Source organism: Arachis hypogaea, chromosome 14, assembly GCF_003086295.3.
Source record: "Arachis hypogaea cultivar Tifrunner chromosome 14, arahy.Tifrunner.gnm2.J5K5, whole genome shotgun sequence".
In the NCBI taxonomy this organism is placed as follows: domain Eukaryota; kingdom Viridiplantae; phylum Streptophyta; class Magnoliopsida; order Fabales; family Fabaceae; genus Arachis; species Arachis hypogaea.
Genome location: NC_092049.1, coordinates 53,747,999 through 53,764,101, shown reverse-complemented (window position 1 = coordinate 53,764,101; position 16,103 = coordinate 53,747,999). Strand labels below are relative to the sequence as shown.

The 16,103-nt window shown below is 36.0% G+C and overlaps 2 protein-coding genes across 2 annotated transcripts; both read left to right on the top strand.

The window, feature by feature from the left end:
- Window positions 1-9,405: 9,405 nt before the first annotated feature.
- Window positions 9,406-10,455, top strand: LOC140178593 (uncharacterized). The gene has a single exon (XM_072215790.1). The coding sequence runs from the start codon at window positions 9,406-9,408 to the stop codon at window positions 10,453-10,455; it is 1,050 nt and encodes a 349-aa protein (XP_072071891.1).
- On the top strand, window positions 10,456-12,814 carry LOC112742601 (uncharacterized). Its single transcript, XM_025791841.1, has 4 exons — window positions 10,456-11,083; window positions 11,573-11,948; window positions 12,033-12,369; window positions 12,488-12,814. The coding sequence occupies exons 1-4, from the start codon at window positions 10,456-10,458 to the stop codon at window positions 12,812-12,814; spliced, it is 1,668 nt and encodes a 555-aa protein (XP_025647626.1).
- The last annotated feature ends 3,289 nt before the right edge of the window (window positions 12,815-16,103 follow it).

The window sequence follows — 16,103 nt, the reverse complement described above, 5'->3', positions numbered from 1 at the left end:
GTGGTGGGGTCTATGATGGGTCATGAACGTCTTACATACTGAAATGTAAGTGATGTATGTGGTTAAGCAAGCAAAAATTAAGGATAACACTGCAAGCCAAAGAAGCACAGACATGATGATTGTACAAACAAGTGGTGTTGCTGGATACATTGCATAAAAAAATAAGGGGCACACCAAACTTAGTGTGACACTTTCTCTTGGAATTGATGCAAGTATCCAGAAAGATTGAAAATAGATTGTTGCAGGGCAACACCAAACTTAGAATATGATCATATGCCAATTTTATTTGGAAAGAAGCTGAGTAAAAGAACTGTTGTATTAATAACAAAATCACCAAGAGCCAGAGCTGTCACGAACAGGGGCTTCTTGGTGAGGCAGTAACACAAACAGTTAGAGGGCATAGAAAGTAAAGAACTAAAGCAATTACATGAATAAAGCAAAAAAAAAAGAAAATGTCTAATCTAGGTAATCAACCAACCGGTAGTTTTTTAATCACAATTAATCCCCGGCAACGGCGTCATAAACTTGATACACACGGAAACTTGTCTCTCAACAAATCTCCCTTCGGCAAGTATACCGAATTGTCGTCAAGTAATAACTCACAAAAGAGTGAGGTCAAATCCCACAGAGATTAACGGATTAAGCAATCAATGGTTAATTGATTATCCTAGTTAGACGAATCATATTGGAGTGATAAGCAACAAGGAAATGTAAATGGCACAAAAGTAAAGAAAACAATAAAGTGCAGAAAAGTAAAATGGCAAGAAAAGTAAATGTAAGAACTAAAAATAAAATGAACATTGGGATCAAGAGATATTGCAATCCTCCGGATCAAGTTCATTCTCATCTCTTCCTCAATCAATGCATTCATTGATCTCCTTGGCAATCTTAAGTGATCGAATTCCAATTTCTTGGTAATTCAATCTCTCAAATCTTGATCAATAGCCAATTCCTTGGTCAATTGCTCATGAGAAGAGATGAAGTATGGTCACTGATTATACCACATGCTTTCCCAAATCAAGTGTTGGTAGGATTATAGTCACCATATCCATCCAACCCCAATTTGGTCCAACATGAGAAAGCATTTCTAGCATGATCTCTTCATTCCTCTTCCAAAGTTCCAAAGAGATCCAAGTATGAATAGCTTTTTTTCCAAGATAACTACCCAATTAAATGAAGATTGAAAGCTTTCTAGTAAAATCAAGAGAAAAGATAGAAGAAGAAGAATAAGAACTACGATTGATCCATTGAATCACAATAGAGCTCTCTAACCCAATGAAAAGAGTTAGTTGATCATTGCTCTACCAAAATAGAAAAGAAAGAAATGAAGAAAAATAAAGATGAAGATTAAAAATGAAAAAATAACTTCAAAGTTCATAAATGAAAATTACAACTAAAATGAAACTACTCCTAAGGAAGAAAAGAAGAGAAAAGGAAGAAGAGTGGCTGAGGGGAGGGGTCCGAAGACCCACTCCCCTTGGAGTGTGCCAATTCACAGAAGTTCGAATTGGTCTTCACTCTCCCCCCCTTCCAGGATGTCCTTTGAATGTAAAAGCTAAGGCCCTTATATAGGATCTCCTAAATTACAAAATGAAATTAAAAGCAATTTATAATTAAATGAAAATTCCTATTCTAGATGCTTCTTGTGGCCTTGATTGGTTGACACTTGTGGGCTTGCTTGCTTGAGCTTTGAAGTGAAATTGAGAGAGAAGTGAATCAAATTGAGGTCCAGAATGACTTGGCATTATTTCTGCCGTTAGCCACACTAACGCTACAAGTGTGGCGTTAGTGCTAAAGTTAGTGTGGCTAACGTCACACTTGCTACCCAGTTGGTGTTTTTGGGCTTAAAAGATGCCTCTGGTTTGTATTCCAATTTCATGCCCACTATAGAGTATTATATATCGTTCGAAAGCTCTGAATGTCAGCTTTCTAACGTAACTAGAATCACCTCAATTGGACCTCTATAACTCAAGTTATGCTCCTTTGAAGTGGACAGGGTTGCTGGCATAGTGGCTGACGTTATTGGCAAACGTGAGTGCCAATAACGTCCGCGATCAGGGTCTGAAAATTGCCAGTTTCCGAAGCTCAACTTAATATCCACCCCATACTATTATATATTGTTGGAAAGCCCTGGATGTCTACTTTCCAACGCCTTTGAAAGCGCATCATTTGGAGCTCTACAACTCGAGTTATACTTCTTGAAAGGTGAAGAGGTCAGCTGGCCTTACTACAGGTTGATACCATGTTCATCTTTGCACATTCAGGGCAGGTTTTCTCCCTCAAATTTAGTGTCCACCATGTAGTGCCATATATGCTTGGAAATCTCTGGAATCCTACTTTCCAATGCCACTGGAATCACCTCATTTGGAGCTTTGTGGCTCAAGTTATTCTTGTTTGAAGAAGGCATGGTCAGGCTGCTCGGTGAGACTTTTCCCCACGTTAACTACCACGTTAATGTAGTTAACGTGGGTCTTTTTGCTTTGCAAACGTTAGTGGAGATCACCTTTTCCACTAACTTTGGCATCTCACTTTCCTTCGACGTTAGTTCCCACGTTAATGTAGTTAACGTGGAAGCTAACGTGGGTCTTTTTGCTTCGCAAACGTTAGTGGAGATCACCTTTTCCACTAACGTTGGCATCTCCCTTTCCTTCCACGTTAGTTCCCACGTTAATGTAACTAACATGGAGACTAACGTGGGTCTTCTTGCTCCTTCGCTACCGTTATTGGTACTCACTTTTGCCACTAACGCTGCTCCTTCTTCAAAGTTGATGCCATTAACGTTCCCACTAACGTTCCAACTTTCCTTCCTTCCACGTTAGTGCCCACATTAGCGTAACTAACGTAGCCACTAACGTGGTTCTTCTCTGCTTCTTTTGGCCTGAAATCAAACAAACAAAGTGCATCAAGGTAACATACAAGATGATCTTTATATACTAAGTGTGCTAATAATACTCAAAATCAAAACATCACTTAGTGTGATCTATTTCATCATATTTACCATGTATATTAACTAAAATTCACCTATCCTTGAGATTTTGTTTCATGTAGAGATTTTTCATGCTTTTGCTCCTTTATCAGCAGAAATTGTATGAAAACTGAATTAAAATCTACTGAAAAAGCATAGAAAAACAGGCCATGATGCCCTGGCATCACAACACCAAACTTAAATCTTGCTTGTCCCCAAGCAAGAAGAGAATCATGCAATAAGGTTTTGACAATCCAAGGTAAGAAGAGTAGCAGTGTAATGTTCATGGTTAGCTAGCTTTCTATGCATGCAACACTCACAAAAGAACTTCAGATGATTGATGCCTCTATCTAGCTCATTTTATGAAATCTTTTCTGTATGTTTCTTCCTTGAACAAGCTTGTCATTCTCTTTTTATCTTATCTTCTTAGGTGCTTTGCACCATGATTTGAAAGCTACGACTCTAAATGCTTTGTTTTCAAGTATTACCACTTGATACATAAGCACCACAAGCATTTAATCAGAGGACTCTTTTAGCTCATTTTTTTTTCTTGTCTTTTTGACTCTCTAATCATTGATGCTCAGAGCCTTGAGTTTTGAGGGAGTGCTTTTGCACTTGAGCCTAGCCTTGACTCTAAATGTTTTGTTTTCAAGCTTTTTGCTTGATACATAAACACCACAAGCACTTAACAATTGAATTGTCATTAGTACTCAGAGCCTTCAGCTTTCTCATTCTCTCCCTTTTCTTTTCTTGCCTTATTTGCAATTGCTTTTTCAAGGTATTCATGATTTTAAAGATTTCATAAAATGTCCTAGATGAAAACTTCAATTAAATAAATTCAAATGCAATTGAGCAACAATAGTCATGCTAGCTTCCTAATACTTATATGCTTATGCTAACTTCTTAAATGACCTTGTTTGTTTATGATCATGAGACTACATTGCTTTGGACTCCCAAAAATTCAAGATGGCAATCATAATGTCAAAGCAACATATTGTAATTCAAAAATCAAACTATGCTTATTCATGAGGAGCAAGCACACATACATACAAAGAAATTAGAAGACAATCATGCAATTGAATGTACTGGAAATAAGTAAGAGGAAAAAGGAACTTTACCACCTTGTAGTTCATCTTCATTGTTGTTGCCCTTTTTCTCCTACTTTTCTCCCTTCCCACACCAATTTAGACTAATTGCTTGTCTTCAAGCAGCAAATAAAACAGTGGTGGTGGGGTCTATGATGGGTCATGAACGTCTTACATACTGAAATGTAAGTGATGTATGTGGTTAAGCAAGCAAAAATTAAGGATAACACTGCAAGCCAAAGAAGCACAGACATGATGATTGTACAAACAAGTGGTGTTGCTGGATACATTGCATAAAAAAATAAGGGGCACACCAAACTTAGTGTGACACTTTCTCTTGGAATTGATGCAAGTATCCAGAAAGATTGAAAATAGATTGTTGCAGGGCAACACCAAACTTAGAATATGATCATATGCCAATTTTATTTGGAAAGAAGCTGAGTAAAAGAACTGTTGTATTAATAACAAAATCACCAAGAGCCAGAGCTGTCACGAACAGGGGCTTCTTGGTGAGGCAGTAACACAAACAGTTAGAGGGCATAGAAAGTAAAGAACTAAAGCAATTACATGAATAAAGCAAAAAAAAAAGAAAATGTCTAATCTAGGTAATCAACCAACCGGTAGTTTTTTAATCACAATTAATCCCCGGCAACGGCGTCATAAACTTGATACACACGGAAACTTGTCTCTCAACAAATCTCCCTTCGGCAAGTATACCGAATTGTCGTCAAGTAATAACTCACAAAAGAGTGAGGTCGAATCCCACAGAGATTAACGGATTAAGCAATCAATGGTTAATTGATTATCCTAGTTAGACGAATCATATTGGAGTGATAAGCAACAAGGAAATGTAAATGGCACAAAAGTAAAGAAAACAATAAAGTGCAGAAAAGTAAAATGGCAAGAAAAGTAAATGTAAGAACTAAAAATAAAATGAACATTGGGATCAAGAGATATTGCAATCCTCCGGATCAAGTTCATTCTCATCTCTTCCTCAATCAATGCATTCATTGATCTCCTTGGCAATCTTAAGTGATCGAATTCCAATTTCTTGGTAATTCAATCTCTCAAATCTTGATCAATAGCCAATTCCTTGGTCAATTGCTCATGAGAAGAGATGAAGTATGGTCACTGATTATACCACATGCTTTCCCAAATCAAGTGTTGGTAGGATTATAGTCACCATATCCATCCAACCCCAATTTGGTCCAACATGAGAAAGCATTTCTAGCATGATCTCTTCATTCCTCTTCCAAAGTTCCAAAGAGATCCAAGTATGAATAGCTTTTTTTCCAAGATAACTACCCAATTAAATGAAGATTGAAAGCTTTCTAGTAAAATCAAGAGAAAAGATAGAAGAAGAAGAATAAGAACTACGATTGATCCATTGAATCACAATAGAGCTCTCTAACCCAATGAAAAGAGTTAGTTGATCATTGCTCTACCAAAATAGAAAAGAAAGAAATGAAGAAAAATAAAGATGAAGATTAAAAATGAAAAAATAACTTCAAAGTTCATAAATGAAAATTACAACTAAAATGAAACTACTCCTAAGGAAGAAAAGAAGAGAAAAGGAAGAAGAGTGGCTGAGGGGAGGGGTCCGAAGACCCACTCCCCTTGGAGTGTGCCAATTCACAGAAGTTCGAATTGGTCTTCACTCTCCCCCCCTTCCAGGATGTCCTTTGAATGTAAAAGCTAAGGCCCTTATATAGGATCTCCTAAATTACAAAATGAAATTAAAAGTAATTTATAATTAAATGAAAATTCCTATTCTAGATGCTTCTTGTGGCCTTGATTGGTTGACACTTGTGGGCTTGCTTGCTTGAGCTTTGAAGTGAACTTGAGAGAGAAGTGAATCAAATTGAGGTCCAGAATGACTTGGCATTATTTCTGCCGTTAGCCACACTAACGCTACAAGTGTGGCGTTAGTGCTAAAGTTAGTGTGGCTAACGTCACACTTGCTACCCAGTTGGTGTTTTTGGGCTTAAAAGATGCCTCTGGTTTGTATTCCAATTTCATGCCCACTATAGAGTATTATATATCGTTCGAAAGCTCTGAATGTCAGCTTTCTAACGTAACTAGAATCACCTCAATTGGACCTCTGTAACTCAAGTTATGCTCATTTGAAGTGGACAGGGTTGCTGGCATAGTGGCTGACGTTATTGGCAAACGTGAGTGCCAATAACGTCCGCGATCAGGGGCTGAAAATTGCCAGTTTCCGAAGCTCAACTTAATATCCACCCCATACTATTATATATTGTTGGAAAGCCCTGGATGTCTACTTTCCAACGCCTTTGAAAGCGCATCATTTGGAGCTCTACAACTCGAGTTATACTTCTTGAAAGGTGAAGAGGTCAGCTGGCCTTACTACAGGTTGATACCATGTTCATCTTTGCACATTCAGGGCAGGTTTTCTCCCTCAAATTTAGTGTCCACCATGTAGTGCCATATATGCTTGGAAAGCTCTGGAATCCTACTTTCCAATGCCACTGGAATCACCTCATTTGGAGCTTTGTGGCTCAAGTTATTCTTGTTTGAAGAAGGCATGGTCAGGCTGCTGGGTGAGACTTTTCCTCACGTTAACTACCACGTTAATGTAGTTAACGTGGGTCTTTTTGCTTTGCAAACATTAGTGGAGATCACCTTTTCCACTAACTTTGGCATCTCACTTTCCTTCGACGTTAGTTCCCACTTAATGTAGTTAACGTGGAAGCTAACGTGGGTCTTTTTGCTTCGCAAATGTTAGTGGAGATCACCTTTTCCACTAACGTTGGCATCTCCCTTTCCTTCCACGTTAGTTCCCACGTTAATGTAACTAACATGGAAACTAACGTGGGTCTTCTTGCTCCTTCGCTAGCGTTATTGGTACTCACTTTTGCCACTAACGCTGCTCCTTCTTCAAAGTTGATGCCATTAACGTTCCCACTAACGTTCCAACTTTCCTTCCTTCCACGTTAGTGCCCACATTAGCGTAACTAACGTAGCCACTAACGTGGTTCTTCTCTGCTTCTTTTGGCCTGAAATCAAACAAACAAAGTGCATCAAGGTAACATACAAGATGATCTTTATATACTAAGTGTGCTAATAATACTCAAAATCAAAACATCACTTAGTGTGATCTATTTCATCATATTTACCATGTATATTAACTAAAATTTACCTATGCTTGAGATTTTGTTTCATGCAGAGATTTTTCTTGCTTTTGCTCCTTTATCAGCAGAAATTGTATGAAAACTGAATTAAAATCTACTGAAAAAGCATAGAAAAACAGGCCATGATGCCATGGCATCATTCGTAAGCCAACTTTCATTTTAATTCCTTGTTGATATACATTATCTTTCAGTATAACACAAGAACAACTTCACATTGTTATTACGATTTTAGTTCCTAAGTTCCTACCTGAATCTACATTATAATAATTCTTATGATCCAGAAGAACAATACCACTAATAATTGCTAAAACAATGCATATTTGTTCAACTTACATCTTATCTTATAATGAATAATTTTAAAATATATGGATGCCTGGATCTAGGTGGATATATTATGTTTACACTAATTGCTCCATAAATATCTAATTAATAGAATCATGTAACCAGTTCCACAGATACCAATACACAAATGGTTACTCTAAATTGATATGGGAATTAGGTAGTGAAAGCTGTTAAAACATTATGGTGGATTTGAATTCTTTTTCTGTGGTACTAACAATAACCACTTTAGAGATGAGTGTAAAATGGTGGCTTTTGGTCCTCTTATTTTGGCTTTAGTCAATGGATGGAAGATGGATTTTTGATAATAATAACAAGGGTGTAGAATTTGGGGATTTCATATGAGTGCAAAAGAGGAGTTAAAATCAAGGGTTTTTAGTTTAATTATAGCAGAGGTGCAGTGGTGATATTTTTTTATGCAATTGTAATAATGCCCCTTGTGACTTGACTTTATTTCCTAAATTATAATTATTTCATGAATTCACAAATCATAACATAAAATTGTGTCTCTGTCTGTCTCCCTCATGGACTTGGTACTAATTTATAGTTTTTTTTTTCTTTCAATTCTATCCTTTTAAGATTCATACATATGTATATATATAGATAGCAAATTCATTTGTTGGAACTGTATATATATGAAATTTGTCAACTACTATAATAACCAATTCATCACAATATGCATGTTATAACTATATCACTTACACGGTTACACCAATACTGCACCTTTTGCTGACCAGTCCAAAACCACATTGGTTGTTAACCGTAGCTACTAGCTAGTAACATTTTGCCATATTAGTCATGTCAACCATGTTTAAAAAACATTAAAATTCACTATTAAATTAATTATTAATATAAAAATATATATTAAAAAAATTAAATAATATATATATAGATACAAATATATAATAATTAATTTTAATATATAAATAATATTTTTGTAGTCATGCATTTACTAATTAACGCCAAGTATACTTAAAATTAACTTGTATACTATCTTTTGTGAGAGTTGGAATTAAACCTTGCTTGTTTAGGCAAAGTCAGGAATGTTTAACTGAAAAAAGAATTATTTTATAAGTTTAGCAGCATAATCATACTTGGTTATGAGGAGCGGACAAATACTAAAAAAATTTAAAATAAAAAAACAAATAAAATAGAAGGGTGGCAACCCAGCTGAGTCACTTTGTCTCTCTCAATAAATTGAGCGCACACACTCATTTCAATTTGTCAACTACTGTAATAACCAATTGCAATATATATTAGCTTGTTATATTATTTTATTTTATTTTATTTATGGTAACAACAACAGGTTGCTCTACCATTTTTTACTATTAAATTTTTTCCTTATATTTTAAATATATCAGTTTAGAATTTATAAAAATAAACCAAGACTAAATATGATTATAGTCTAATATCTTAGAATTTTATTTGGTAACAAACAGATTGAAGTTTTTGGTTAAAGCTCCCAAGTATATTTTGTCAAAACGTTGATCGTGTCATGGCAAGGTACAATACATATTTTTTCTTTTCACTTTATGATTATACTATTAATTCATGTGTAGCTCCACCTCGATTGTTTTGTTAGTTTTGAAGTTGCAATTTAACTTAATATTTATGCACAATAAATTCTTTGTTTTCCTTTATTTGTTTTACTTCAATGAGTTTCTAGTAAAATGTTTAGAGAATTACTTCTAAGATTAGGAACTATTTCCCAACCTAACTACAAGGCTATGAAAGTCCTTTTCATTGCCCATTCCCCTTATATTTCATAACACCCTTCCTCCTCTATTCTTGTTATCTTCACTTTGCGACCACTTATAAATTTTCCTCCTAAAAAATTTATAAATTATCGGTTAGGTTTTGTGATATGCCGAAGGATTGGATGGATCTACCGAGGTATAGTGAAGAGTATATCAATGGTGTTATTAGTTTCTTAGACTTTGCATACTCTGAGGGAGAACCAGAAGGACAACAAATTCAATGTCCTTGTAAGAGGTGTTGTAACAATGAGTGGTATAGAAGAGATGTGGTATTTGACCATTTAGTTGCCGACGGATTTGTTAAGGGATATAGAACATGGATTAATCACGGGGAATGGACAATCCCAATGGTGGTTGATGATGACACAGATGATGAAGAAGGTGCATGCGATGACATCGAAGGACTGCTTAATGATGCATTTGGAGATGTGCCTAACGCTGAGGGTGTTACTGTAGGCCAAAATGAGGAGGCTAAAAAGTTTTACAATTTAATAGATGGGGCAAGTCAAGAGTTATACCCGGGTTGCAAGAAATTTTCTACATTATCTTTTACCATCCGTCTGTACTTATTAAAGTGTTTGCACGGTTGGAGCAATGCATCCTTCACTTCCCTTCTTGAGCTATTGAAAGAGGAAATGCCTGACATTAACATACCTTCATCTTTCCATAAGACGAAGGCTATGATAAGAGATTTAGGTCTAGATTATAAAAAAATCGATGCTTGTCCAAATGATTGCCTCCTGTATAGGAAAGAACTAAAGGATGAAAAACAATGTCGTGTGTGTGGAACTTCTCGATATACCGAAAATTCTAGTGATAATAGCGAGAACCAACCTCACAAGAAAGGTCGTCCTATTCCTGCAAAGACTATGAGATACTTTTCTATAATTCCAAGACTTCAAAGATTATTTATGTGCTCAAAGACAGCATCTAGTCTGAGGTGGCATGATGAGGAGTGCGTTAAAGATGGGACGCTAAAGCATCCTGCTGATGGCCTGGCATGGAAGAACTTTGATAAAATGGATGAAGACTTTGCAAAAGAATCACGCAATATTAGACTAGGCTTGTCAAGTGATGGGTTCAACCCATTTCGTAGCATGAACATTTCATGGAGCACGTGGCCTGTGATGTTAATGGTATACAACTTGCCTCCGTAGATGTGCATGAAACCTGAATATTTTATGCTTTCTTTGCTTATTCCTGGGCCACAATCACCTGGTAAAGATATTGATGTGTATCTACAACCCTTGATAGAAGACTTGAAGTTGTTGTGGGAAATAGGGGTCGAAACTTATGATGCATCGAAGAATGAGACCTTTCAAATGCGGGCAGCTCTTTTGTGGACAATCAACGATTTTCCTGCATATGCTATGTTGTCCGGGTGGAGTACAAAGGGAAAATTGGCTTGCCCTTGTTGCAACAAAAATACCTCTTATCTACAACTAAAACATAGTCGGAAGACATTTTATATGGACCAGCATGTCTTTTTACCCATGGATCATCCATGGAGAACCAATACAAGGTCTTTTAATGGGGAACATGAATTAAGACCCCCTCCACCTGTTATTGAAGGAACAAAAATTTTTGAGATGCTACAAAATGTTGAGAATACTTTTGGGAAGAAGCAAACTACATCAAATAGTTTCCCATGGAATTGGAAAAAAAGATCAATTTTCTTCGAATTTCCTTACTGGCACAATAACCCACTGCGTCACAACTTAGATGTCATGCACATAGAGAAGAACATACTTGATAGTGTAATTGGAACTCTCTTGGATATCCCAGGTAAGACAAAGGACCATTTGAATGCTCGATATGACTTAAAAGATTTTAGGATTTGAAAAAATCTTCAACCAAAATAGGTGAATAATAGCAAGAGAACAAAGTTGGCAAAGGCATGCTTTTCTATGACTGTTGCTGAGAAGTCGATTTTTTGTGGCGTTTTGAAGACGACAAAGCTACCTGATGGTAGTGCTTCTAATATATCACGGTGTGTACATCTAGGAGAAAGAAAAGTTTTTGGGTATAAGACCCATGATGCTCATTTTTTGCTACACTATTTACTACCAATACCAATTAAAAGCATCCTTCCGGATCATGTGGCCATTCCGTTGATTCGACTAAGTTCCTTTTTTCGTCGCTTATGCAAAAAGTTCATCACACTGGAAGAGATAGATCGACTGGAGTTAGAGATTGTGGAAACATTATGCCACCTTGAGAGGATCTTTCCCCCTAGTTTTTTTGACTTAATGGTTCATCTTCCAATTCGTTTAGCAAATGAGGTGAGATTGGGTGGTCCAGTGCAGTTTCGTTGGATGTATCCTCCAGAAAGGTACATGTGTACATTAAAGTCGTATGTACACAACAAAAGTCGCCCCGAAGGTTCTATTGAGGAGGCATATCTGGCTGAAGAGTGCTTAACTTTCTGCTCAAGATACTTGCATGAAGGTGTGCGAACAAGACTTAATAAGCAACCTCGGAATGATGATGATCTTAATGACGACGAAGTTGTGCCATCAAAGTTGTTTTCTAATAAAGGCCGTTCATTAGGCGTGGGAAATGGAGAACCAATTAATCTCGATGACATTTCAAGTGCTCAAGCCCATGTGTATGTATTACACAATTGTGAAGAAGTCACAGATTATGTTAGGTAACTTAATACAACTTATGTTTATTCACTAAATCAAGTGCATTTAGATTTTTGTCGATCATACATAACTATTTTTAACTACAGAGAGCATGAGGATGATGTTAACAATCAGCGAAGAACGAAATGGAGAAAAGCAAAAGTTCACAATAAAACCTTCTCGCAGTGGTTTGAAACTCGAGCAAGGGATCCAGATGTTCCTGTTTGGCTAAAAGAATTATCACGAGGTCCAAGCTCTGTTGCAAGAAAATTTTCTGGATATATAATTAATGGATACAGGTTTCACACTGTGGAGCGCGAGGCAAGGAGAAAAACACAAAATAGTGGTGTCACATTAACTGCTTTAACTTCAAGCTTTGCAAGTGCTAAAGTTAAACGTCCAATTCAAGACACTGTAGCTTATTATGGCAGACTATTTGAGATAGTAGAGTTAGACTATTTTTGAGCATTTTAAGGTTATATTATTTTGGTGTGAGTGGCATGATGCTGGGAGAGATAAATATGGTCTTACATTTGTTCACTTCAATAAGAAATGCTACCAGAATGAACCCTTCATACTAGCATCTCAAGCACATCAATGTTTTTATGTGCAAGATCCATATGAACATAACAAATATTATGTTATGGAAACTGTCCCAAGAGACTTATTCAAAACAAGTGACGAATCTGAGTCTGAGGCCCGTCAAACCTTCTATAATGAACAAAACGAGCATATAACGAGCCCTGCCATACCAGCTGATGATGGGGAACTTATTCTGGAGAGGATTGATCTACGACCTACAGTTATTGAAACGGTTCTCCAGGTGACTTCTGCCCAAGAATATGAGGCAGATTTCATTGGAGATTTTGATTCTGATGGGTCAGCCTAAGCAATTTATTGCTTAATATGTACATATGTATAACTAAGTTTTCTTCACCTTTTTATTTGTAAGTCATATTTTTGTTTTAATTTCTGAAGTTGTTAGTGTTTCTTATAGGATATATCACTTTATTGCTTATATTAACTCGAGTTAACTAATTTTTGTGTTTATGAATAAAGAATTTATTGATCTTAAAGCAACATCAAGTAAGAATTTGCTTCGTCAATTTGAAGCCAAGAGACAAAAGATTGTAAATGAACGCAAGCAATATGAGATGAAAGGTGCAGTACCTAATGACAAGGAGGAAACTATGCCAAGGTTGGATGTAGTCAAAAGTCAAAAAGAGTTGAGTGCAACCAAAGGAGTGAAGACTTCTACGTCAAAGAACCTGGATTTTACTCATTTACAAAGCACACTCGATACAATAAGAAAAAGGACTGATTTTAACCCTAAAACCTTGGAAGTACAGCTGAGCCTTCCTGCGCAACAGCCAGAAAATAAAAAAAGAAAGCATTACTTGACTGTGACTATGGCTGAGAAAAAAAAGCATGAAGTGCAACGTGAACCATCAACACAAGGCTTGAATAATTCTAAGCTTATAAAGGTGGGTGCAGATGAACTTAAAAGGAGGCTCGATGCAATTCGTAGTATGAATAATAGCGTGCCAACAAGTGTAAGCCAACAGCAGAGTTGGGCAAATTCTACTCAGCCTACAGTCAACCAAGGGCAGCAGTAGATCATTCAATTCACACATGATAAGACTCAAAAAAGGCAACATGACACTACTTTGCCTAGTTCAAACACTACCCCACAAGCTGAAGATTTAATGTCGGAGCAAGATGGATCAAGAAAGGAAAATAGCAAGCCAAGGGTAAGGGCTACAACTATTGATGAATTCTTAAAAGAAAATGGGATAGTTGTAGAAATTGACAGACTAAGCTCTGAACTAAGTGATGATGTGGGAGATAGCTTGCCACTTGATGAAAATTATTATTCACATGTGATGGAGGACATTGATGATGACGAAGGTAAGAAATTTCTATCAAATTTTTTATATTCTTTTGTAAATCATAATGCTTAATTTTTCAATTGGCATCACTAATTACTCCCTAATTTTTTTCCTAATGCATGAAACTAGGAGAGCCAAAGAAGAAGAAAACCCGGGGAAAAACAACTTGCAAAGAGATTTATGCAAGAACTATGGAATAGTGGGAAAAAGTTATTTTTGATATTGGACAGCCAGTAGGACCCACCGATCAAAGTGTGTCAAATTTAACTAGTTTCGTTGGCACAATTGGTAGAAATAAAAGATTTGTTAGTCTTTTATACACTAGCTGGCATGCTGTAACTCCTAAAGCTAAGAAATTTATGTGGAACTACGTTAACGTAAGACTCTTCTATTATTATTAAATGTCAATTTTTTTAAATATAGGAAGGTGCATATAACACTGTTGATATCATGCAGACCAAGTTTATCCTCCTAGATAGTAGAGAAAAGTGGGTGATCCAAGCAATTCGGGATGCTTGGAAGCGGTTCAAGGGAAAGATTAAGCAGAAGCACTTTGTTCCCTTTGATACTATCGAAGATATGGTGAAAAATCGATCGACACAAGTACCAGAAGGTCATTTCATAAAATTGATCTATTATTGGAGTCATCCTACAATCCAGGTAAAATACTTGGTACTATAATTGCAAATATATTACTGTTTGTTAAAACATAAGAAAAATAATGAAAATTAGATTGATAATGTGGGAATCTGTCCTCTCTCGTGCTGTACAAACACATATTCTACACTAAATTGCAAATATATTATTACTGTTCGAATTGCTGCTAGGTTCCTAAACTGAATTGAGTTTTCTTTTGATATATTTCCTTTGGTGTAACCTGAAAGGAGGTAACTCTTATCACTGTAATTGATGCTGCGTCTTGTAAGAAATTCTATCATGTATAAAGCTTTAGACTCCTATTCTATTTTTGCTGAATTAATTTTTTTTTGGACTTGGAAGCAGCGGGTAATTAAGTTGGGTGTAATTAGACTGCTATTCTATTTTTGCTGTGATTCTGATTTGCTGCAATTCTATTTTTTGTTCTGTTTTGTGCAATTTTATTTTCTGGAATTTTATTTTGTGCAATTATATGTACTGCTATTCTGTATGGTGTAATTTTGTTTATTGAAGCAAATTTTTATTATATTGTTCTCTATTTCTATGTGCTAACTTTTTATTCAATTATAGTCAATGAGTGAAAAGAATAAGAAACACAAAGAACACCAAAAGTTTCCACATCGCATGGGGCCAATTAATTTTGGAAGAGTACGAGTGGCTCTGGTATAATTATTTAATATTCGTGCTAGCATTTGTTTAATTAATTTTAGTTATGTTGTTATAGTCTTACTTATTTAAGGCTTTATTTTGTAGCGCGTGACAAAGGAAACAAGTGACAAACCAAAAAGGTTTGAAATGTTCATTGCTACTCAAACAAGTCGGAAAAGGAAGGAAGTTGATTAGGAAACACAAGATGAAATTGTATGAGAGTTCATTTAACTATTAATGATTATAAATCAAATTTGGGAAATGGTAACTAATTCTATTTTAATTGTTTCTTCTAATTAGGAAGACTTCCAAAACTGGCAAGCTGCTAGTGAAACAGATGAGGAAGCTTTTGAATCTTTATTTGGAAAAGACCTACCAGGTCGGGTTAGGTGCTATGGAAGATCTGTTACATGAAGTGATTTGAAAAAGCATGTAGAAATTTCTGAACTCAAGCAACAGCACCAAGAGCAAGTCACGTCTTTGAAAGCTGAACTTGGAGACATGAAGGCCAAACAGCAGCACCAAGATGCCAAACAGCAACACCAAGAGGCTGAGCTTCATGGATTGTGAAACATGATTAAGTTACTAGTTCAGCAATCTGAACCTGGAATGAGGCCGGAAGAAATTGAGGCTTTGTTACAAAACACCCAACACTCTCCAATTGATGCGAATAGCGCTCATGGATCAACTCATATTCCAAACATAGATATGGTATGAGCAGTTCTTTCTTATTCCATAATATTTGTTTATATATTGTTAATTGTTAATTAGGATTCTGAATATCTACCATTGAGTTTAAAATTTGTATTTGTTAGAACTTAGGAGGCTGCCAAATCTTTTTAATTTGATTTTAAATTTAAGGAGCTGTGATTTGGTTTCTCCGGTTTTGTTTTTTAATTATGTTATTTTATTATTATTGTTATTAGAGTGGACCAATATTTGTGGCTTCTGTTGTGCCTTTGTGTTGCTCTGAGATCATTGTTG